At 31.8% G+C, this 23,771-nt stretch overlaps 3 protein-coding genes across 8 annotated transcripts; 2 read left to right on the top strand and 1 right to left on the bottom strand.

Moving 5' to 3' along the window:
* Positions 1 to 103: 103 nt before the first annotated feature.
* On the bottom strand, positions 104 to 18,467 carry Gaa1 (glycosylphosphatidylinositol anchor attachment 1). 6 transcript variants are annotated; one of them, XM_083047145.1, is made up of 15 exons: positions 18,326 to 18,467; positions 12,025 to 12,154; positions 8,908 to 9,167; positions 7,687 to 7,870; positions 5,912 to 6,083; positions 3,152 to 3,387; positions 2,821 to 3,038; positions 2,571 to 2,736; positions 2,226 to 2,434; positions 1,918 to 2,135; positions 1,463 to 1,647; positions 1,244 to 1,374; positions 743 to 939; positions 495 to 662; positions 104 to 402 (listed from the first exon to the last, which is right to left on the bottom strand). In XM_083047145.1, the coding sequence occupies exons 6-15, from the start codon at positions 3,291 to 3,293 to the stop codon at positions 123 to 125; spliced, it is 1,914 nt and encodes a 637-aa protein (XP_082903271.1). In that variant the 5' UTR covers positions 3,294 to 3,387; positions 5,912 to 6,083; positions 7,687 to 7,870; positions 8,908 to 9,167; positions 12,025 to 12,154; positions 18,326 to 18,467; the 3' UTR covers positions 104 to 122. The 6 variants fall into 6 exon arrangements, with proteins under 6 accessions (XP_082903271.1, XP_082903273.1, XP_082903276.1 ...); XM_083047147.1 differs by lacking the exons at positions 7,687 to 7,870; positions 8,908 to 9,167; XM_083047150.1 differs by lacking the exons at positions 12,025 to 12,154; positions 18,326 to 18,467 and having other exon boundaries at positions 104 to 424.
* On the top strand, positions 3,704 to 12,932 carry LOC145941208 (uncharacterized). The gene is made up of 23 exons (XM_083047169.1): positions 3,704 to 4,380; positions 4,771 to 4,933; positions 5,216 to 5,325; positions 5,452 to 5,620; positions 5,738 to 5,853; positions 5,937 to 6,068; positions 6,162 to 6,399; positions 6,584 to 6,741; positions 6,847 to 6,974; positions 7,097 to 7,248; positions 7,713 to 7,837; positions 8,166 to 8,343; positions 8,667 to 8,852; positions 8,896 to 9,147; positions 9,790 to 10,020; positions 10,117 to 10,347; positions 10,431 to 10,590; positions 10,664 to 10,804; positions 10,894 to 11,039; positions 11,498 to 11,695; positions 11,973 to 12,179; positions 12,275 to 12,646; positions 12,745 to 12,932. The coding sequence occupies exons 1-23, from the start codon at positions 4,321 to 4,323 to the stop codon at positions 12,906 to 12,908; spliced, it is 4,017 nt and encodes a 1,338-aa protein (XP_082903295.1). The 5' UTR covers positions 3,704 to 4,320; the 3' UTR covers positions 12,909 to 12,932.
* On the top strand, positions 14,891 to 22,706 carry LOC145941203 (uncharacterized). Its single transcript, XM_083047160.1, has 6 exons — positions 14,891 to 15,599; positions 16,401 to 16,542; positions 16,941 to 17,096; positions 18,339 to 18,599; positions 19,151 to 19,320; positions 22,487 to 22,706. The coding sequence occupies exons 1-6, from the start codon at positions 15,375 to 15,377 to the stop codon at positions 22,697 to 22,699; spliced, it is 1,167 nt and encodes a 388-aa protein (XP_082903286.1). The 5' UTR covers positions 14,891 to 15,374; the 3' UTR covers positions 22,700 to 22,706.
* The last annotated feature ends 1,065 nt before the right edge of the window (positions 22,707 to 23,771 follow it).

Raw genomic sequence — 23,771 nt, 5'->3', positions numbered from 1 at the left:
TTCTCTTTGATGAGCTTTAAGCTGATAGTTTCTCATTAAAAAGAGATCGCGCTTAAACAAATCGTTCAATATTAATTCGAAAAATATTAATGGAAATTCGAACTGTAAATTATGCAATCATTTTATTGTGAGGGTATCGCGGCGTTGGAACGCATAACATTCCAAAACAACAACCATATCGGCAACATAACAGCCGTAGTAACGTTATAGAACCAGTTACCGTATATCATAGAGTCTACAATACTGAATACGAGCGCTTGCTTGTTAGCACGATAGCCTCTGAGAAGTAGAGATACGACAGGATCGGTGGGAAAATTGAAATACGTGTAGCCCATCACGACGATCGCCGACGCGATGAACGGATGAAGTATGATCCATGCGATGTATTGACAATTCCGTAATCTGTATAAAACAAAAAATATCACTGCTTAATTGTTGAGATGAAAGTATTTACAGAATAGAGCTAAATAAACAGAATCGATTTGACTGCTCACCTCGACGCAGATTCATAATGTGGTGTTATTAATAGTACAACCGGTATATACACGATGGCCGTCAATAATGCTAATGAAAAATTATGCATAGCTATGCACATTAATGCAGTTGCCAGTTCAATCGACGCGATAACGCAGACAAGCGAAATATTCTCGTATTTGATCGACCTAGAAATATTATATTCTAGCGTTAGTATTATAGAAATTATAGCGTAGCGCTACATAATCAAGCCTCATTTCTTTTTTACTTTCTCAGATAAAAGCGTCGCAATAATGTGAGAATCGTGATAAAGGCGAAACTGGCATATAAGGAATCCTCCGTACGTAGGTGGAACATTTGTGATCCGATTAAAGCGAAGAATCGAGGAGAAGCCATTATTAATACTCCAAATATGTGTGCCCACAGCACTTCGGAAGCGACGCCTCCAATATCAAATTCTTCAATCTGTGCAACAAAAATGGAAACTTCATATAAAAAAATGTGTCGGCTAAATATAGTCAAATTCTCTTACTTTTAGCATCCTTATTCATCTCTGTATCTTTAGCATCTTCCCCATTATATTCTTCCATTACTTTATATTTGCTATTTAACTTAATGTGTAAAAATGTCATAATCAAAAGAACATTTTGCACATGTGTCATTGGAATAAAATCATTATTGAAAGAAAATACTAAGAATACAGAGTTTGTTTGATGCTAATATATTAAAAATAAGGAGATTTAATCTTATTTAAATATTCTTAAAGTACCTTGTTTGAAGAATTTTGCTTGTCCTTTTTTGTTTCATTCGAGTTACTCGATGCTTGCAGTCTTTGCCAAATAGAAAATGCCTTTATAAATACACTAGCAATTATCAGTACCAAAGGTCGCATATACAACCCTGCAAAATAAGTTTTATTTATTCATTTTAATCATAAAAAATCATAAAAATATTAAGGATATATAAGGTTTTTAATTTCTTTTCTCACCAATAGAAATATATCGATCGGTAGAAGGCAATAGATAGAAGAAGTATGATTGATGAAATCGTTCTAATAAATTATTGAGTGAGCGCACTATACTTTCCACTACGCGTCCTACTTGATAAAAATTTGCTTCCGTCTCTTTGCCAGATTTTTGAAAACCTTCTAATGTAATAGCTTCTATACCAAATCTATAGACAAATGATAGTTAAGCACAAAAACTAATATTTTACTTAAAATTTAAAATATAAAACACTAAATATAAAAATAGCATGCTTAATTAAAAATTTTGAAATAGTAATTTTCTCTTCTATATGTTTATTTTAGCAAACATTTATAAAAGATTATTTTCTAACTCTTTATAAACTGACGTTTCTTTGTCTTATTCATTTGTTTGCATGATGTCACAAGAAGACATCTCTAAATGCAATTATCATAATCTCATCTTAATGTTTTAATACCTGTGGAAGAGTCCATGATTACCAGTCGGAATACCAGTGGCTTGTGTTACTACCATACTCATTAATGTATTAAAATGATATCCCCAACTTTTTAATTTATCCCTATAATTAACGTCAAATCGACGTTGAAAAGATTGTCGAATTCCTTCTTTGGTTATCATATTTTGTGCTAAATTAAAAAGATCTAAATTGGGCAGCTGTCCGTTTAATCCTTCTATCTAATAATAAAAAAGATAATAATTTTATAGACAGATGCTGTATAATGAATATTGTATAAGATCAAGTCAATCTTTTGAATATTTTTATACCTTGACGTCAATTGATGTAATTTTCATTGCATGAAATTCCAAATTGATAGCAGCTTGAATAGATCCAGCTCTTCCCGATAAGTCTCCTGCTATCAAAATTCCATCTTGGCCACTGGTAACTCCGTGATATGCATCTAGCCATGCCTGCATACCCAACTGCTCGTGTTCAGTTACAAGAAATATTATATCTTTTGCCCAATACTTTTGTTCTGTAAACAAATGATCACATATATAATAATAATCAAGAAATACAGTCTAATATGTCATCTAACGGTCTAACAGGATTAATAGATGACATATTAGAATATATTTCTTGATTATTTAATATTAAAGAGAAAGATTTACTTCTGCAAAATTTTGCAAATGCAAGTAACAGTGCTACCGAAGGTGCAGTATCTAAATAAATACTGTTAATAGGTCTATATGGCACACTGACTACAATGGCTTCAGTACTGGCTGCCCGTGGAGCTCTAACAATGCCATATATATTTTGTCCTACAAACTGTAAAATCTTACATTCATTTATATGTATGTAAAGCCAAAGATTCTGTCACATATTTATCTTATGTAAAGTCATGATTGCACTCTATCGTACCTTTTGTCCTTGAAATGGATAAATCAAAGAGAAATTATGTATAAATACATCCAAATGAAGCTGGCTGAATTTGGCCGAAAGCCATGCATAAGGCATACTGTCTGGATATCGCTTCATTTCATGAATTAATTCATGATAGTATTGCTTTGACGTCTGTTCCAAATTACTCTCTTTCGTAACTAACCCAGGCAGCAAGGCATTCTCAGAAAAATAGGTATCTAAAAGTCAGATGTCAAATGAATAACACGTGTATATATAAAAATTAAAATTACATTAGCTGTGTAATTTGATTCTTGTTGTAAATTCCTTTTATGTTGCAAGAACTACTTACTATCATTAAATGCCGGTAACGCCAAGAGCATTAGCCATACGATTCCTCCGACATATAATGCGAAGCACAACGGTTTTTCCCATTTTAACAATAATTTTATGAGTTTGCCACTTCCAGCTCTAGGATCCGTAAGCAAACCCATCTCGTTCCTCTCACAGTCGAAAGAAATCCAAGTAATCGGAAGACAACCGCTTCGCTTATCGCAGCATCATATAACCCAAGAGGTGACACATAACCTATCAAAAATACATAGTACATTTAGTGCTGAATAATTCTCTTGACGAAAACTTTCACATATAGTACATTAAAATAAAAGTCTAGATGTAACTCTATAAAGTTGCAAACATCTTATAAAAGCAAAAAAAATACCATGTTTACGTGTTTCGACGCCAAGTCGATGGTGGCAGAAAAAATCATACATACATGTATACGTTTGACCATTCATATGTGACGTCACATATGAATGAACGTTAATCGATATGAATCGATATGAATCGATATTAATTTAATTCTTGTTCATTGTCAGATACATATGGATCTAATTACTATTGCAGTTTTAATTTACTCTGAAAGATTACATATATGTAATAAAATAATAGATATAAAAAATAACACAGACAGAGATAAGAGCAACAAGGCACCGCAATAATTGACTACGTCTGGAAAGTTTCGGGCGAAAAAGAAACTTTTTGTGAATTAACAAATTAAATATTTTAGAGAAGATCGTTTTAAAAACTAAATAATATTGTTTATTTGTCGTTTTCTTGAAGCTCGATATGTGTTCCGAACAATATTTTGCAACAATAATACTCCTACAGATTTCAAGTTTGATTGTTGCAGATTCACGTAAATAAATAAAAGTCATGTGAAAATCTGCAGGAGATGAGAACAATCAATGTGATTTTATAAATTGGAAGCAGTGAGATAAATCTTTATACGACAATATATTTTTTCAAATCTTTTTAAAAATTTATACCTTAAATATTATATATTATTTCTTCGAGCACTTCCTACTATTTCCAAACTTTTGACATTGCTTGCTCTTCATCTACGAAGCTATATGCAATTATAATTTCTGATGATCTTTTTTTCTAGTTCACAATATATCAAGTATTGATTTATCCAAATGCAAACTGTCTCAATTGGGAACCGAATATAAAGGTTTTATTATGACTACTGCTGGTGGTTTACGGTGCCAATCTTGGTCTGCCGAACAACCAGTTCATAAAGTTAGTTATTCATTGAATATTTTTACATAGATATATATTTAATATATCTATGTATTTTTATTTTTTGCATTTTTTTTTCTCGCACCAAAATTAGAGAATTATAAGTCATAACGATGTAAATTTTATATTTGATGGTATATATTTCATATATTTATGCATAGTATAATTTAAAAAAAAAATACATCATTTTGAAAATAAATAGAAAATTCAATTTTGAACTAAAACTTCTTTCTAGTCAATATAATATATACATATATGTACATCGAAATGCTTGAAAATTATAGTTTAAAAATTTTCTATTCTAAATATTTATTCTCAAATGTTATAAACAACATTTTATATTTTATATATGTTAGATTATTAATATCTTCTCAATTTTTTCGCTATTAGATTAGTGCGGATATAATTGATACAAATTTCCCAGAAAAGTCCATGAAACTTGCTAAAAATTATTGTAGAAATCCTACGAAAGATCCAAGAGGTCCTTGGTGTTATACTTTAGAACCTACAGTTATTGATGATGAGTGCGATATTCCGCTTTGCAATTACAAAGGTGAATTCGTAATTACATTCATTTAATGATAAGACAAACTTGACCTCAATAAATAAATATATCTATATTATTTTACATAAAAGTTTAAATCTTTTTGCAATTTAAAAGATATAATATTTTTTGCATATTTGAATTAATTTGCTGCGATTTTTCAAGATAGATTTAATTGACAATAAGTTTAATTATTTAAGTGAGACGATATATGTATAACAAATAACAAATGTATATACCCGATATAATTTACATAATTACATAATTAAATTTATATAATTATATAATTAGATTGTATTATAACGGGACCAGGAGCTGAATACGGCGGAACTCGTAGTTTCAGCATTTCAAAAAGGAAATGTAAATCTTGGAATAAAATATACAAACTCGGTAACACAAAAGTAAGAAAAAAATTAATCTTGTCATCGCGCACAATGGACATCGGGAAAATGCATGTTAATCAGTAATAATCTATTTCTTATATGATTAATTAATGGTTTTTTCATTATATGATTAATTGGTTTTAGAGCATTAAATTTCATAATAAGCATTTTCCGGATGGATCAAGAGCGAAGGCAAATAATTTCTGTAGAAATCCAACTGATGATACAGGTGGTCCTTGGTGTTATGTGGAAGAAAAAAGTTTCGAGCTAGTAGAAAAAGAATATTGCGACATTCCATCTTGCGATGACAAAGGTTTATATTATATAATATGAAAAGTTAAAGTTTTAGTTCTAAAATAATCGAAAGAGTAGATCATTAAATATAATTACAATCGATTTAAGTAGTCGAAGAAAAATATTTTTGTCTTAGATTGTTTAACATATTCAAGAAATTCATCAACTTATTCCTTGTTAACAAGATTAAACAGCACGTATGGAAACATATCTTTCTGGATTAAGCTTTGGAATCCTCTTGATGAGCAAAATGTACATGGATATCGTTAAGTATAGATGCAGTCTTTTAAGTAATACAAATCATACTTACAATGAAGTTAATCGGATGCATTTAGGCGGAAGCCAGAATTTTATTAAGTTTACTTCCAATTCCATCTTCTGCCAAGAAAATCGCTCAAGATTGGAAAGCTGGAGTGGAACTTTTGATTTCGAATACAGTTAGCGGTCAGACGTATCCAGTTACTAATGTTAGTGCAGATGAGCTAAAAAAATCCAATGATAAAATCATTAATGTAACATAACATTTGATTGAGTTGATTAACGTATATGTTTTCTATTAGAATGAGCAAAGTCTTTTTGAAAATACACCCGAGATATTACTTAGTTCTAAGTGGACTGGACTATGGATTACATGGGGCGGTGGTTTCATATCACTTGGGATACATGGTGTGTCGAAACCATTAATTATGGACGAATATAAAATGGCAAATAGTATTTCGAATTTATATCCCGACAATTTTTTGCACTATGGCATCATGGGCACCGGTGTCTTGTGGAGTACGGAATTTTGCCAAAAATGTATAATGTAACATCCATAAATTCATATCCGTACAGCATAGATTGCAATCATTATTAAAATATATATTCAATATATTCGAAAATTTTTGTTGAGAGCATAACACGTCAAAAATATCCCAATCAATTTATCTATTAAATTTTCTTACATTTCTATTAAATAATTCTATTAAATTTTTATATTTAGATTGTGAAAGTCACACGACTTTTGGAGATGAGTTCTTAAGAATTTGGCCAATGCAGAAAAGTAATGATACACAAGATATTCAGTTTTACCTTCGAACTAGCAATACTGTAGAAATACGGTTATATCAAAGTCCTGGGACACTGTTTCCTTGTTTCACGGTAAATTTGGAAAGATATTCAAAATGCTGATATATATGTATATATTTAATTTTAACTTAAAACTATATGTAGAATACGTAAGCCAAACATAACAGATCATTTCAGATAGAAATTGGACACAATGTTACATTCTTGCTATATCAAGAGAATGAGAAGTCAGTGAAACAACATTTGAAAGAAATTATAATTCAAGGATTAATAGATTATTGGAATTGGAAAGAGTTTACTATTAGGTATCAACATATTACGATACACTTATATTGAAAAATATTTGGACTTATTGACTGTAATAATAAATTTTTTTAATAATAATGTTTAACTTTTAAGAATAATTTTTTATAATATATATTTGTAGTATCTTTGGCACGCATTTGTATTTATTCTCGCAACGTACATATGGAAATGAAGAAATTCTACATATAAATCATGATTTACTAATTATTTTGCGTTGGTTCAGTATTGGAAGTCAAACAATAGCACATTGGACATTTTTCTGCTCACCCGATGGTAAATTCAATATACATATAATATCTTTACCAAAGTTTATTTATGTGTGTATATTTTGAATAATATTATATATTAAATATATATGTAATTTATGATGATAAGATAAAAAATAAATTTTGGTTTTTTTAAAATTTGTATAAAGATGTAGATCAATATGAATCATTATAGGTGCTATATAATAAGATGCTATGTAATATTTGAAATACATTTCTCGTAGTTTTGTTCAATTATTCTCCGTCTAACTAATTTCTAAAAATTAATTGTCAATATATTTGTAACTAAAAAAGATTTAAATAAAGATCCAAATTAATCTCGCTGCGAAGAATAATTATACAAAATAACGAGATATATTTAAAGTACTATATAGTGTGTATACGAACAGCTGTGCTGTACGATTGTATTGAACATTTTTATTATATTTGAATTTATATAATTCACCTGTTTTAATTGAAAAATCCTAATAGCGATAGATGCGATAGAAGATCCCCAGCCTCCAAACTGTATTCATAATATCGCAGATTATCAATATCAAGGAAATCAATGGACAAGCGCAAGAGAACTTCCGTGTATACCATGGATAGCAGAAGAGGTTTAATCTTCTTTCCTCATAACATTTTCTTATCTATAACATATTTTCTTAAGTAAAAAATATCCTAACACTATGAGATATTCATTTTTTTATTTGATAATAATAGTTTTTAAAATATCGATGATTGAGTATGTATACATATACAATGTATGTATGTAAGGATATTTTTGATCTTTGTTTGCTTATGGTTTTTTTTTATATTTTATGCTACTGCAAGATTTATCCCTTCGTCTAATATCATTATACGTTCGAATTTAATGATTTTGTGATACTAATTAGAAAAGATTATTTATCTTTTTTTCTATAAAAGATAGTTTATTTTTATTAGGTCCCGCCTGATGAGAAAATAGCCAATAATTTTGTCGATAAATCTATAGTGAAAGCATTAAATAGATGTAGAAATCCAAGTCATGATCCTAATGGACCTTATTGCTACACGATTTCCGATTCGCATGCTATTGATGTTATAAAAAGATTTTGTCATGTACGAATTTGTAGATCTTCAGGTATTTATAATAAATTCTAACATTATTAATATGTTTGTTTATTTAATTATGCACAACGACTTCTTCTCATCTCGTTTTTTGGCTAGAAATAAAAAAATAAAAAAACATTACTCGCGCACACAATCTGCTTTATCCTTCTACTTTAAAATATAAAATTCTTTATTTTAAATGTTTAATTAATATAAAGTGTTAATTTTTTTATATATTTAATATTCTAAATTTTTGTAAAATGTATTACTCTACTAACATATACTGTCACTATTCTTCTACCTCCATTTATTTATCGTTTAGTTTAATTAAATATAATTACGTTCTCTTTATAGAATGTCGAATGGCGGGAACTGCTAATGATTACATAGGCACACTGTCAAAGACTCGTTCAGGTCGAACTTGTGCAAAATGGTTAAGCGATTACGATCTCGAGCAAATGCAAATGCAAATGCAAATATCGAACATATCATTAACAACGAGAATTCCTGCTAGGACTCAGAGATCAATTATGCGTAAAATCTCGAAACGTTATTTAAAATAAAATGTTTTAATGAAATAATTGTCATTACTCACAAAACTATTATTTAGATTTATCGCCGAAGGTGTCATCTCAATCAGAATTTACTGCTGTCAAACCTATCCATATGGTTGACCGAGCATATTTGAATGATAGTCTTTATCCAGAACATAATGTAGGAAATGCCAGCAATTATTGCAGAAATCCATCACGCAATATTGCTGGCACATGGTGTTACACGACGGATCCATTGGTTCCACAAGATCTCTGTGATGTAAGGGATTGCGAGAAACCAGGTAAAGCTTGAACTGTTGCCCTGAATAAAATTATTGCACAGAAAAATATAGATTGGAAATAGAGAAATATTTTTTTCCGTGACAGATATCTTTTCAAATATAGATCTTCCTAAAATTGATAAAAATTGAAATTAGTTCACAGCAGTAAAATGAACGCGATTAAGATGTGACCATAAATATTATGACTGTCTACAGAATCTTTCGTAACAAATAATTTTGACAATTTATTGAGCAAATTATCTTGAATAAAAAATAAATATCTATTTAATACATATATGCATAGATGTTCTAAATTACACATAATTATAAAAGATTAAAATTTTATTATGATAAATTTACAAGCTATAGTCAAACAATCATTTAAAAAATCAGAGAAGAAATATTTGAAATAAACTATGTATTAAAATAAACAGAAAATTATTTAGTTTTATGTATGCTTTTTCTCGATGATCTTTTGTAGTTACGTATAATTACGATAAAAGATGATATTTTTTATTCAAAATAAAAGCCGCAAAAAATTTCCAATTTCTTTTATACATTTGCACATATGTTGTCAAACATATTGTATATTTGTTTAAAGTGTTTTTTCTTTTTCCATTTTTAAAATATTAAAATAGAATGACCATTTTATTATTGTCACAGAGGAGTGTACATTTTTTGTAAAAGGACATGGCATTGGGCGTCGTTTATATGTTTTGCCGGAACATCGTACAGAAGGCTTGCATTTTTCATTAAAAACTTGGGAGCCCGATCAACCGGATTCCATAACGTTCGTATTTACTGCTGATGACGGATTCAATTCCCGTTACATCCTCAAGATCGGAGCTTTAGATAATGAAAAAGTACTTCTCTATTATCAATCGGAAGATAAAGGTATAATTTACATTATATTACAGAAGGAATCAATCTTTCACTTTCGTTGGATCTTTTACTTAATCTCCTTCTCTTAATTTTTTAACAATGTATTAGATATAATTTTGGTGAAGAAAAAAACATTGCCGCATTTGTTATACCTTGGTAAGTGGAGTAGTTTTATTATACGCATACCTCGAGGACGTGTTCTCGTTTATTACGAAGGAGCATCGAATCCGCTGTTTGAATGGGAACATTTCGAACCGACGAAAGTTTTTTTACCCGTCTATTATTATTATAATAGCGAGAAAGGACACGCGATAGGCGTTGCTTTCGATTGTGCCTCAAGTATATTTTACTGCTAAAATCAGTACTCATACGACCCTTGCTTTCAAAATTTTTGATGCAATCTTTCTACAACGCGTACGTAGGATGTCATATAGAGAACACGCAAACCGATCGCTACACTAGAGTATTACCATTATCAACGTGGTCCAAAGAAGAGCTGATCAGACCTAATAAATTGATGCTGATGATACGCGCCAAAGGTGTCGTTTTGATACCGCTACTTTTGTTGCCCGCAACTCCAGGGTAATCATATATCGGAATAATTATTTTGCAAAGCCTTCATTTGCATTCATATACCGCCGATTATATTTTACAGATTTTATGCGCTCACGCTCGGCGAACGGGATCAGTGGATATATTTTCTGAAAAATACATATCCCAAAGTTAGAGTTTATCACAAACAGAAAGCACCCAAGCCTATATTTACCACGAATTCCTGGACGAATATTACTATAAAGTAATTCGATTAAAAATGCATTTATGTATCTTTCGTTGAATCCAATCCAATTTAATTCACTTACGATTTTCTATCGTTTTTTCCGAAAGATGGTTTGAAAGTACAATTCAAGTATTTTGCAACGAGACAAATGTGTTTCATTATGTGCACCGTCAACCGCTCATCTTTTATTTTTTTTCGCTCGCCGTGGATTCGGGAAGTTGGGCCACTTGGAGTGCGAATTGCATACCATCAGGTATATAATTAAAAATATTAGAAAAGATTGTGCAAGCCTTCACGAAAAAAAAAATTAGCTACCACAGCTAAATTTTAGCTGTCTCTATATTGCAACATGAAATTTAGTTATTTTGTCTAAATTTTAGCTATGGTAACTAATATTTTTTAACTATAGTTTAACGGGGATTTTTATAGCTAAAATTTATAACAAATTTAGGCATGATAACTAAATTTCATGTCTAATATAGGAACAGCTAAAATTTAGCTATGATAGCTAATTTTTGTTCCGTGTTTAAATTACAAACAATTTTTATATATTTTTTTATAAATTGAAATATTTGTTTTTATAAATAAAATATATAAAAATAATAATTACCGTTTATTCAAATTTTAAAAATGTTGATATTGGTATGTCTTTAGAACGTTCACTTTATATGTCGCGTGCATGTAATGATCAATTATTTTAATCACACGCAGATATAGATGGTCCTCCTATAGACGGTGAATGGTCGGAATGGGGACCATGGATATGCAGTGCTAGTTGCAATGGTGGCATAGGGACCAGAAAACGATATTGCAATTCACCGGAACCTAACGTAAGGGGCGAACCTTGTATAGGGCCTAATAGCATGACAGGTCGTTGCAATATGATTTCCTGTGGTGATGTAACCGATGGTATACTAAAACTATATTATTTCTAATCTAATATATCCTTTCTTATTTTTTTTTTTTTTTTTAATAAGTTTACAAGACACATTTCTCTTTCATAAACATATTTTTCTCTTTCTTAATATATTTCCAAGAAATTACTCTGTCACAATGCTAATTCTAAATACTTCGTTGCCAGACAAGTAAAAGAGAATATATTTTTATTATATAGCTTTTATTTTTTTTCTTCCCCGAGATCTCAGGTTGATTTAAAAATTTGATAATTTTTATCTCAATTGTATAGATACTACGACTTTGATAAAAAGAGAAATTATGCAAAATCATACTGCTCTTACCGTGAAGGAATATGAATCGGCATCGCTTCCCTCGGATTCTAATATCGTAAATTCCATCAAAGCCGAATCGCCTGATTCGGAAATACAGTGGTCTCACAATGGAATTTTTCTTCAAGGCGAACAGCACAGACTAGAAATTAAGAATTACGAAATTAGTATGTAATATAATATTTATTATAATTAATTAATATGCTTAATACGTAACAATTTTTTTATAAATTAACAAACGTGAACTTGTTAATTTTTTTAGTAATAAATAGAACAATGTTGAATGACTCGGGCGTATATACTCTTACTGTACATCGAATAGATGGAACATACATGATATTTAAAGTCGTAACTTTGGCAGTGATTCCAATTAAAGAAAGCGTTACAATTCGCGAAACTCTACCTATGCATGTAATGTGTCATTGCGCTATTCTTGGCTACGTATATTCTGACTTGAAGATCTATTGGATGATTGATAATAGAGTATGGAAAGATTATGGTATCACGTTGCCCGTAGCTGTAAATGTCGATCACATTCCGGCTGTAAATAGATCTCATCATGGTATGTGGAAGTGTATTGTGGAACAAATTGATCTAAATTTCAAGTGGACGACAAATATCATCCGCGTTAAAGGTAGTACGAATTGATGTACAAATATTTTTTTTTAATCCATAATAGTTTTGAAATTAAAATATAACATATAAAAATAACATAAACTAACAATAAACAAGTTCTCGGTCCTCCAAACTGGCGCACTCATTTGATGGAGGATAAGTTAACACGACCGATATTTGGATGGATGCCCAGTGAAGAATTCGTTGCTTATTCGGTATTGGCTGTGATTTTATTCTTAATATGCTGTATTATTATAGGTTCCATTCTTTATGTCAGGTAATGTGCAATTATATGTATATAATTGTAATTATATGTCTATGTACGTGTATATAATGTATATATACATATTCACACATACATAATAATTTGATTATATTTATATATATATTGATAAAGTATCATTCTATAATAAAAAAATTAGATTTTTACAAAAATAGTGTTACAAACGCAACAAAACTAACGAGATATTTAGATATGTAAAATAACAACATATATTATATGATCTACTAGGTTTCGAGAAAGTTTAAAAGTTAACGTAACTATGGCAAAGAAGAAGATGCGCATAGGAAAAACTGCAACAAAAAAAGATAATGCTAATAATATACTTGTAAAAACAGAAAGCGAAAATACAACGCCTGATTTTGTTAAATCTAAAAAATTACGTGGAACTTATAATGAGCAACCATCTCAGACAAAAAAATTACAAAACATAAATCGTGTCGAGAAGTCGAGGCCAAATCAATCTAAGTCTAAGAAAATAATTAATAGATTTCGTAAGTTAATGAAGACTAAATTGGCACTTATTAAAAATCTATTGACAAAAATATTGTATCTAATAATCACATTTATAAACAATTTTTTAAATCTATTGTATGTCAAATTTTAGATTGGACCAAAAAAATTAAATCTATTAACGATAAAACATCAGAAAGAATGAATCTAATCACGGAAAGCGATACTGATAACTAAGTATGATATTAATTTAAAATAAATATAAAGATAAAATATCCGACATCTGCATCATGAATACATTTCAGATATACTTGCTGTATTTTTGTACAAATTTTTCTATATAATTAAAAATATTTTTAGATTTATGATGTTACGATCGATAATTTCCTGACAGCTGCGCATATTCGAGTTCTTCACAGTTCTGGTTGAAACAGATGAACGAAAAGGGCGGCGCATTGCAGACACTAGTGCGAATCAGACGAGATGAAGGAAGGATGAATGAGAGAAAAAGGAAACTCTCTTCACCCTTCCTCTTCTCCCAAGAAAGAGAGCACGAGGGTTCCACTCTGTGCCCCGAGGGCGAAAAGGATTCGCTTTACAGGGAGAAGAAGCGATCGAAGAAGAGTGGAGGTTGCCAACAGATCGGTAGGACAGGCCCGAGGGAAGCGCAATGAAAATAGAGAAAAAGGTATGATGACGGCTATTTGCTGGAAACAGTAGGAAGGACAAGAACACACAGAAGAGACCTGAGAAGATAGAAAGAAGAGAGAAAGAAAGAAAGATGCAACGTGAGAAAGCGCAAGAAGGACCAAGAGAGAAAACAGAGAGCGACAGGTGCGCCCACGTGGGGCTCGCTTCTTTGAAGCATCATCGCGGATGCTGGAAGAGCGAAGCAGAAGCAGAAGAAGATGACAACAACGACGACGACGACGATGGTGACGACGAAGACGACGAAGAGGACGAGGAAGATGACCGACCGGCTTCCTTGAGCCGGTTGAACAGACCGACACTCGCTCTACACCCAAGTTGCACTCATGCCGAGTGCATGTGGTGGGGTTTGAAGATTGCACTGGCGTAGGATCTGCTTTCCATCGATATAAATCATACTTCCTTTCATGATTATGCACGCGCGAATGTTTACAAGTATATGTTTGTTACTTTTCATTCATTAGAACCAAAGGAAGTCACGAGGAAGGAGTAATGACGTCCCAAACGCATCTAGCGCTGAATATCCTGAAGACGCGCGCCAGCTCCTTGTCTTTATTCTCGCAACTATGAGATCTTTCGCATCTCATTTCAATCGAAGATATTGTTAGCAGTGGTTCGAGCGCATCAGGGTAGACGCGGTTTGATGAGGTATGGAGAAACCCAGTCGAAGCCAGTCGAGTATCCCTAAGGCTATACCTCGACTACGCCGATGAAAAAGGCCGCGACGAGGGCCGATGAGTGGGAAAAGGTGGTTTCAAGAGGGGGAAGGGCTAACCATTCGGTAGCAAATGCTGGTAACCCGTCGCAAGGTCAAGATCAGTCGGTTAATCCCGTCCAGTCGACCGAGGGCCTTGCACCTTGCACGACCAACGATCTCTTTCCTCTACTTGTTCGCACTCTCGTTTACGTTTACGTGTAATTTTGCACCCGGTACACGCCGCAGACGTATTAATTTTCGCGTATTAATTCACAATCGACGACACGGCTCTTGGAGATTAACTGGAGAACTTCGGAACCTTCATCTTTGGAGAACATTCGGATCCTGAAGTTCTAAATGTCAATCCGTGCCGGGACTTTCATTATTAGCAATGGGCTTCTTGTTCAACAACCGACACGCTAAGAGAATCTAATGCTTCGTAAAAACAATATAGTACTATAGTATAAATGTGTCTCATTTTTTTCCGCTGAAAAAATATTCTCTTAGCGATTTGTTAATACAAGCACGGATGTACTCCAAATAATTATTCACAAAGTGAAGATCGCTGTGGTGAATTCCCAAAATATACTCTTCACGCGGGTCTCTGTTATGGAAACTTGCGTCTTAATACCTAAAGAATTCTCTCTGGTCCTCACCAACGATCAGTCATCTTGTAAAAACCTCTTCAAAAATGACTCGGCTACATTGGTCACGGACGTAAGAATTTCGGTATGGTCGAATGTGTTTATCCCATCGGGAACTCTGATTTACCCGTTTCAAGGATCAATCAGATTCGACAAGATTGACCTTTACTCTCTCCTCGATGACAATGACGTAAGTGCATTCATAACTCTATTTTTATTCTATCCTTATTCAATATTTTAAGAAAAAACGAAGTTCTTACGTTCTATCGAATGGCATTAATAAATAATATTGTAATCACATTTTTCGATCGAATAGCACCTAAACAGTATAATATTTTAAAAAATAATAATAAAATGTTTATACACACATGTCTATATATATTAATTTATAATCTTGGATTCGCTCATAATTCTATTTGCGAGAAACGATAGCTATTGTACAAATAGATTTCCCGAATGATTACAATTTAGCAGAAGTTACAATACTTTTCACACATTATATCATTGATTTTATATTACCCCTATATTTTACTCTTATATATACGAAAACCGTGGTGAATTTTTTCATGAAACATCAGCTATATAAATTGTTTTTGTAACGCGTTTGACTTTATACAAGAAAAAATCTAAATACTCTTCAGATATGTATAAATTCCACAACAAAAATACGAGAATAATATTTTATAAAATATCACGGGAAAGATAATGTTACTTTATTTATCTTACGTATCTTATTTATTATACCTCTATTTAGCTCATCAAATATCAAAGAAACATCATAGTTATAGAATATATTGTTAGCCATTTTGTCGGCACAAAAATAATAAAAAAAAATGTTATTGCTCGATAAAAAATGAATATGATCTCTTATATCTCTCAGTTGTCAAAGTTATCGAAAAAGAATTCGATATAAATATTATGCATTATTCATCTCTCGATACAGCCAATATTCACGATCGCCATTCATTAAATTAAAACAATGCGATTTTAGATCAGACGCGAATACGGCTGTTACGACGAGGTCTTCTTCTCTAACTACAATCTTAACAAGCGTCAGTGCAATTGGATAAGGTTTCTTCGTATTGTTCAGTCATACGATGAGCAAGTTAATCTGATCGGTACAAAGGTAAAGGGTAAGTAAAAAAAAAGATAATTCGAGCTAAACTTTTTAAATCTAGTTAATATAATTGCTAATTAAAACATTAATATAATTCCATGTATAAAATGAGAAAAAAAGAATTAAAAATATTTTTTTAACATCTCCGTTTTCTCCGTTTTGTGAAAACTTTTATCGTTGCTCTCTCTCTTCCCCCCCCCCCCTCTCTCTCTCTCAATAAATATAATAATTTTTAAAAGTTTAAAAAACAATTCACGAGATGCTTAAGAGAACGTTTATAAAATAATATTTCTGTTTGAGAATTAAGCAAGTTGGAGAAATTTCATATATAATCCGCGGTGATGCAAATATTAATATTTCTTCTTTCAATACTTTGCAGCTCTAGCACTTTCGTTTCTTTCTTTTTTTTCTCAGGTGAACCTATATTCGAGGTAATAAAGGATGTTCAACCGGACACGGAACTAGTGGCTTGGTTTCTACCAGTAACACAGCAGGATTTCGTTATCATCTCGCACGACGTGTGCTCCAGATCGGCTATCTACAGGTGTACGATCGACTCTATCTTAGATGGTGAGTGAAAAACGCAACGATATAGAGATGAACTCATTTACAAATATCAATAAACAATAAAATATATATGTGAATTATGTATTTGTATGTACATATCTAAAATTAATCAGACACAAATGGTGACTATTGAAATCATCCCTATATATGTTTAGATTTTGTCTATTATACCCTTTCTCTATCGCTTTCTCCTTTATAGAGAAACAACCCCTTCCACGATATAAATTGAACGTCGCTAAATTTATCGTCTGCACTTAGTTTGTTTGCAATTTCCTGTCCTGCAAATTCACAAGAAACGCCGCGTTCGGACATTGTAACTATAATCTATATGGCTACACTGCAACCATTGTACTGTCCTTTATATCTTCGGTGTGCGCGGTCTACGCATTTGAATCGGAAATCGCGGATCCTTGTGATCCATCCGACAAAAATGCCGCCGCGTATTTGCATTTCAGATCGTTTTCGGCGATCTTGTTGTTCTTTTTCTGATTGCATTGCGATTACCGCTAAACTACTGCAACGGTGGTCGATTCGCGGGAAGATAAATTAACGCGAAAAACTTTACATCTTCCTTCAATTTTTTTTATAATATAATATAATATAATATTCGAGTAATATTTAGTAAATTGAGACAAACGAAAATAATTTTATTTTTCTTTTTAACGCGACATTATGTATATTATTAAAACATACTAATCAATATAAACATAATACACGAGTGACACTATGGAAAATCTTTGAAGCTTTTTATCTCTGAGATACAACTCTGAAAAAAAATTTCAACACCTATAAATTTTAGCGTTAACGAAAAGCTAAAATTTATAGGTGTTGAAATTTTTTTTCAGAGTTGTATCTCAGAGATAAAAAGCTTCAAAGATTTTCCATAGTGTCACTCGTGTATTATGTTTATATTGATTAGTATGTTTTAATAATATACATAATGTCGCGTTAAAAATATCCTTAACACATTCATTGCACACATCTCCACACACATGAGACTTTAAATGTTTAGTTTTTATTGATAATATTGCTAATATTATCAATTCGAAATATGAAAAATATCTCGAATAAAATTTTTGTATTTAATTGCATCAAACAATTAGAAAAATTAATTTTCGTCCCTTAAATTTTCTCCGTTTTATTATTATATATTTCATTAAATTCTCGAATCTTTAAATTTCTTTGAGATTGAAATCAATATTATATTTTATTTGAGATTGAAATGTTCTTACTTGGATTACGTAGAATCCCCGTTGGACTTGTCGATGACATTACTTGCTCATCATTCTCTGCCACCGATGTCACACTCCTATTACGAGGTGGATGAATACGAATCGACATCCGAGGAATCCTCATCATCAACGTTGTCGTTGGCTGGTGATCATCTCGATTGCAGCATCTTGACGACGATTAAAAGAGGGGAGAGAGTTTTATTGCCTTGCGAAGTCTGCGGCAAATCCTTCGACCGGCCGTCTCTTCTGAAACGACATATGAGAACACATACAGGTACGAAACGAGAACTTGGGATTAACACATCCAGATAGTTTTTGCGCATGCGAAACATTGAATCGCGGAATAAAAAGCTTTGCTCTTTCCAAATATCTTCGAAATACCAATATTAACGTAAGCACGATTAATTTCATTCAATGATAAATTTCATTATCTCAATGTAAAGAATAGCAAAACTATATTTTTTTAATATTGGAAAAGGCAATTAATTTTGATGTTTTATTCTAAAGCTTTTGTATGCATATATAATATTTTTTCTCATAAAATTTAGTCTTCATCTGCATATTTCAAAACTAAATATGAATTTTTGAAATACAAGGAAAATTGTAGAATATTTGTATATAACCGGACAGAATATTTTCATTTTATTTAGATTGAATAAATTTCTCATTTCGCGAAATCACGATCACTTTTGCTCGAGATAAATGATACGCTCTCGAAGAAAGGGACATGGTGTACCGCGTTGTCGAATATATATATATCAAATCAGAAAACATATAAAACACGAAGGACCAATGCGGTAATTCAGGAATGGTATTAAATTGAAGGAGAGAAACCGCATGTCTGCATGGTGTGCAACAAGGGTTTCTCAACCTCGAGCTCGCTGAACACACATAAGCGCATCCACAGTGGTGAAAAACCTCATCAATGTCTTGTCTGCGGTAAGAAGTTCACAGCCTCGTCGAATCTCTACTATCATCGGATGACTCATATCAAAGTGAGTACTTGGCACATATTTGTTACACGTATTTTTCGCATCGAATAAAAGGAAAAAGATTTAATGCAAAAAAAATTTGGAGCTGCTAAGCAGTTATAAAGTCTTAATTATTATAATAAACAAGATTAATCTTGTTTTGCATTAAATTTAATTAATTTTTTTGCATTAAATCTTTTTTATTTGATGTGAAAAATACGTAATGTTATTATTATTATTATTCGAGCATTCTAAAAATTAATTATTTAAACACTACACCATAAAAATTGTTGCATAGAAGCCGCTATGTATATACGATATACATATATATAAATTCTTTTTACTTTAATTATATACTTATTTTTATTTATAATTATATTATATATTTACCATTTTCTGATTTTAAATATCGCTATCTAAATTTTAATAAATATTACTAGCTGATATTTATTTAAATCAAGATAATTTGATATTGAGGATAAAATGTATGATTTAAAGGGACCGAAACATCTCTCTTTTGATATGCATAAAATTGATAAAATGCATGACAATTTATTGCGTGACAATCGCGCTATCATTATATAAAAATCCCCGATCACGGAGTTTTAACTCTTGCGATATTATATAAATCAATATACATATGCATTCAAGAAATCTAGCCGACTAAGACCGTTATAAACTTATATACGTTCGATGAATATCACTGGATTGTGGAATTTATACATACGTGCGTTTAATGCAAATAATAATTTTAACTTATATTACCTTCCTTATATACATAATTATATGCAAAAAATATTCAGTTTATAGTGAAAACATAAAAGATATCCATAGCGTATTCACGCGAATCTAATGTCGTATACAGAAAGTGCTCCCCTTTTAATTAATACGTATACAACAAACGATTTATAATAAATTGATAAATTTAATTCGCAGCCAATTATATTTTATAACTTACGTATATTATTTATAAATAATTTTTAAGAAAAGCAAAGAGGAAAAGAACGGTAGCTCGATATAGCTCGTGAAAACATCGACCTCGAACGAGACTGTTATTAATCTGGGATAAGCTAAGATGCTCACGCACTATTTCTGCGTGCTCGCGCGTTTTCATCTCTTTGCTTCTCGTAATTCCGCGTAAGCCTGGTAGAACTGGAGTATCCAATAAGAAAGATCGAGCAATGATCGTGGAAGACGACCGAAGGGGGAGAGAAGGAGGGAAGGTGAACGTGCGAAGTAATCGCGAGGATGCAAAGTTTTTATTTATCGCAGCGGAAACTGTATGAGTTTCTCTAATCCCATTCGAAGTAATGATATCTCGGGAGCCATATAGGTTGGTCTGCCATCAGCTACTGTAATTGGCCCATTACTTGCTACCGCATGGAATGCAATCCAATTAGAGAGACAGAGAACGTATAGAGCCGGAGGCTCCTCGCCACGTTACTCACCCTCCCGCCCCCCTTTCCTTCACCCTCCTTCACCCCTTCTCACTGTCGCCGTTGCACACGTCCTGTTCATCCTGCTATTCCAACCTTCGTGTCGTTTTGCTCCGATTTTCCCCTTCCGCTTCGTCGCCTTCGCTCTTTTTCTCGCCCTTTTTGCGGCGAGATTCTTCCGAATTTCGTCTTCTTACCTGTCTCACAAAATTCCTCGCGCGACAGATGCCTTTGCAAAAATTGAACGTGCCAATCGGAAATGAATAACGACATGCTCGATCGTTCCAACTGGCTACTGCAGCTTTTGCAGCTTTTTTTTATTGAGTAAAGCACAGTTGATACTCACGTTCGTGTAATTGCTGTTTGATGAATATATTTGATCTTATTAGAACCAGCAGATATTATTTCAGCGTCTCAATTTTTTATTTCACATTCTTGCTTGAAGAGAAATCGAGATATGATGGATGAATTTATTTTATCTTGAGAATAAATCCTATAAAAAAACAGAAAACACAAATTAAATAAGATTAACATGATTATAATAAAATGCCAAATTTAATAAAATATAATATCTCTCTCTTGATTTAGAAAATATTGATACAACATGCATCATGCTTTCAAAGAAGATGACAGAGTCCGAATCTCTTCAGATGATAGAGAGATAGAGATCGATTTAAAATTTATTTAAACATTTTCAATACATTTCTTGTTTAGTATTCAATCAAATACAATACAATCAAATATTCCTGTCGATAAAAAAAGATATGCATTTATTTTTACTTGCATATGTTATTTAAATGATTAAATATTTCTCTCTGATCGTATATATATTTTTCTATATAAATGCATGGTCTATCCAATTGAATGCATTAATTATGATTTGATCTTAATATAAATTCAATGAATTCATTCGTTTAAAATATATGTCTTCTTTACAATAAATATTTTATAAGGTTCTTTATTTTTGTTACAAGACTCTCCGTTACTATAATTAGTTAAGAAAAAGCCAAATTCTTGATTATTTAAAATTATATGTATGTAAAATCGCACTATACATACGTGTAATTCTCTCGATCACGATCCGCTCTCGTCTTATGTAGCTATGAACGTCAAAGAAGCCTGCGAGAGAGCGGGAACTCATACACGTGCTTACGGATGCATCGCACCCGTAGCTATCGGCAGGTGCATCCGAGATTACGCGTGTAAAACGAGAGGTGTATCGTGTGCGTGTGTACACGTATACTGTACGCAACAAGAAGAAGTGATGCGTTGCTGGCGGCCTTAACGAGCCGCGTACGCACCGGTTTTAGTTTAGCAAGGTTATTTGCTAAACGGCCTTCCTGCCTGCGTGAGTAATTGCCACTGGAATCATCGAGAGCGCAACTGAACCGTTTTTAATCGTTAGTCAAAAAAGCTCTCGTCTCCACAACTAAATATCTTCCTCGGAAGTTTGCAAAATTGCGCGCCTTCTGCTTAGATTCTTCAACAAAGTTGGAATCTATTTATTCTTAATGAAGGTTCTGTAATAATAAAATTTCAATTGCAGCAGAACTACGTATAACACAAACCTGAAGATTACAATATAGGCTTAAAGAAATAAGTTATAAAAGAAATGATAAGATAATGAAATTACTTACGAAAGCGAAAGATGTGATGGATTTTCTGTAACTTATTTTGTATTCTCCTTTCGATAGAATATCCACATTATTCGGATCGTAGCATCCATCGTAAAATATTTCGTTATGTTTTTCTAGGAGAAGCCACACAAATGTTCGCAATGTTCAAAATCATTTCCTACGCCGGGTGACCTGAAGAGCCACATGTACGTGCATAATGGGCTCTGGCCGTTCAGATGTCACATTTGCAGCCGCGGCTTCAGTAAACCGACCAACTTGAAGAATCATATGCTGCTTCATCTAGGCAGATGCTCCAATAAAAAGTACATCAAGTCTATTTCCGACTTGTGACTGACATGAATATCAAGTCTCGTGAAAGCTTCGTAAAAAGATTTAGAAATTGCTGGCGTAGACGTATATACACACACATAACGTGCCATTCTTAGTCAAACATGTAATTTGACAAGAAGACAATCGTACATAAGCAATATTCTCTTGTGTTATGACTGATTTAGATTACATTATGTGAAAGCATACACTTGTTTAATGATGTAAATTTTTTAAGAAAGGTTTTTTTAGTTATCTGATAAATTACAAATATTATTATAATATTATTCATTCGCATAATTAATATATTATTTCTTTAAGAGTGTGGATAATAGAATTTATATCGAAAAAGTTCTTTTCTTAAACTTACGTTTGTATGCACAATGAATACGATAGAATAATGTTAGCTCTTATCAGGATAAATTTATATTGTAACACTTATATCTCCATTGTTTTCTCTCTTTTTCATACATTTAATCATTAAAAAATATCCTGTAAGAAGATATTGTTAATTAGCTTATTTCATTATGAAAGTTGATTCTATCATTTTTAGTCATTCAAGATTTTATTTTATCTTTATTATTTATCTCTTTACAAGAGGGGAAAGGAGGTATTATTTAAAATTAATCTTTAAAAGTCGAGTAGATTCTTCGATGATTTGTTCAGTTTCTAATTTAGAATTTTTAAATATATGCCAAAGTGATATTTTATAAAAAAAAAATGATACCAATCTAGAATTTCCGATTTTCCAACAAATTCGATTTCTAAAGATTAATTGCGGATATAATATCGAGAGAACAAATAAGCCACTTTGTACAAACATAAGAGTTCTTCGCGAAATGAAGGGCGCAAGTTGCCATTTTTTTAATAATTATATTATAAGCAATAATTCAAGATACTGTGCGTTAGGTACTTTAAGAACTTGTACTTGTACATACATATATATATGTATATGTGTGTATGCGATAAAATTATGCATTGTAACGCTACTTTTTTTACGGAAAGCGTGGCAATTTTTGTTTCATCGATCTCTTATCTTTATCTAATAATGTTTACATTTTTAGATATCTTTCTCAAGGTATCTTTTTAAATAAAT

This window comes from Prenolepis imparis, unplaced genomic scaffold (assembly GCF_030444845.1).
Source record: "Prenolepis imparis isolate NDT839.2.m4 unplaced genomic scaffold, iyPreImpa1.0 SCAF_9, whole genome shotgun sequence".
Lineage (NCBI taxonomy): Eukaryota > Metazoa > Arthropoda > Insecta > Hymenoptera > Formicidae > Prenolepis > Prenolepis imparis.
The sequence above is the reverse complement of the archived record's forward strand: the minus strand, read 5'-3'. Positions and strand labels throughout refer to the sequence as shown.

What these genes read in the sequence shown, in the direction of transcription:
- LOC145941203 (XM_083047160.1), top strand. Translation starts at nt 15,375, where the DNA reads ATGGAAACTTGCGTCTTAATACCTAAAGAATTCTCTCTGGTCCTCACC. An exon ending in GATCGGTACAAAGGTAAAGG is followed by an intron (nt 16,543 to 16,940) that starts GTAAGTAAAAAA and finishes TTTTTTTCTCAG; the next exon opens with GTGAACCTATATTCGAGGTA. An exon ending in GATCGACTCTATCTTAGATG is followed by an intron (nt 17,097 to 18,338) that starts GTGAGTGAAAAA and finishes TGGATTACGTAG; the next exon opens with AATCCCCGTTGGACTTGTCG.
- LOC145941208 (XM_083047169.1), top strand. Translation starts at nt 4,321, where the DNA reads ATGACTACTGCTGGTGGTTTACGGTGCCAATCTTGGTCTGCCGAACAA. An exon ending in ATCCTCTTGATGAGCAAAAT is followed by an intron (nt 5,854 to 5,936) that starts GTACATGGATAT and finishes GGATGCATTTAG; the next exon opens with GCGGAAGCCAGAATTTTATT. An exon ending in ATTTTTCTGCTCACCCGATG is followed by an intron (nt 7,249 to 7,712) that starts GTAAATTCAATA and finishes AAATCCTAATAG; the next exon opens with CGATAGATGCGATAGAAGAT.
- Gaa1 (XM_083047145.1), bottom strand. Translation starts at nt 3,293, where the DNA reads ATGGGTTTGCTTACGGATCCTAGAGCTGGAAGTGGCAAACTCATAAAA. An exon ending in GTTACCGGCATTTAATGATA is followed by an intron (nt 3,039 to 3,151) that starts GTAAGTAGTTCT and finishes TCTGACTTTTAG; the next exon opens with ATACCTATTTTTCTGAGAAT. An exon ending in AGCAAAATTCTTCAAACAAG is followed by an intron (nt 940 to 1,243) that starts GTACTTTAAGAA and finishes TTTGTTGCACAG; the next exon opens with ATTGAAGAATTTGATATTGG.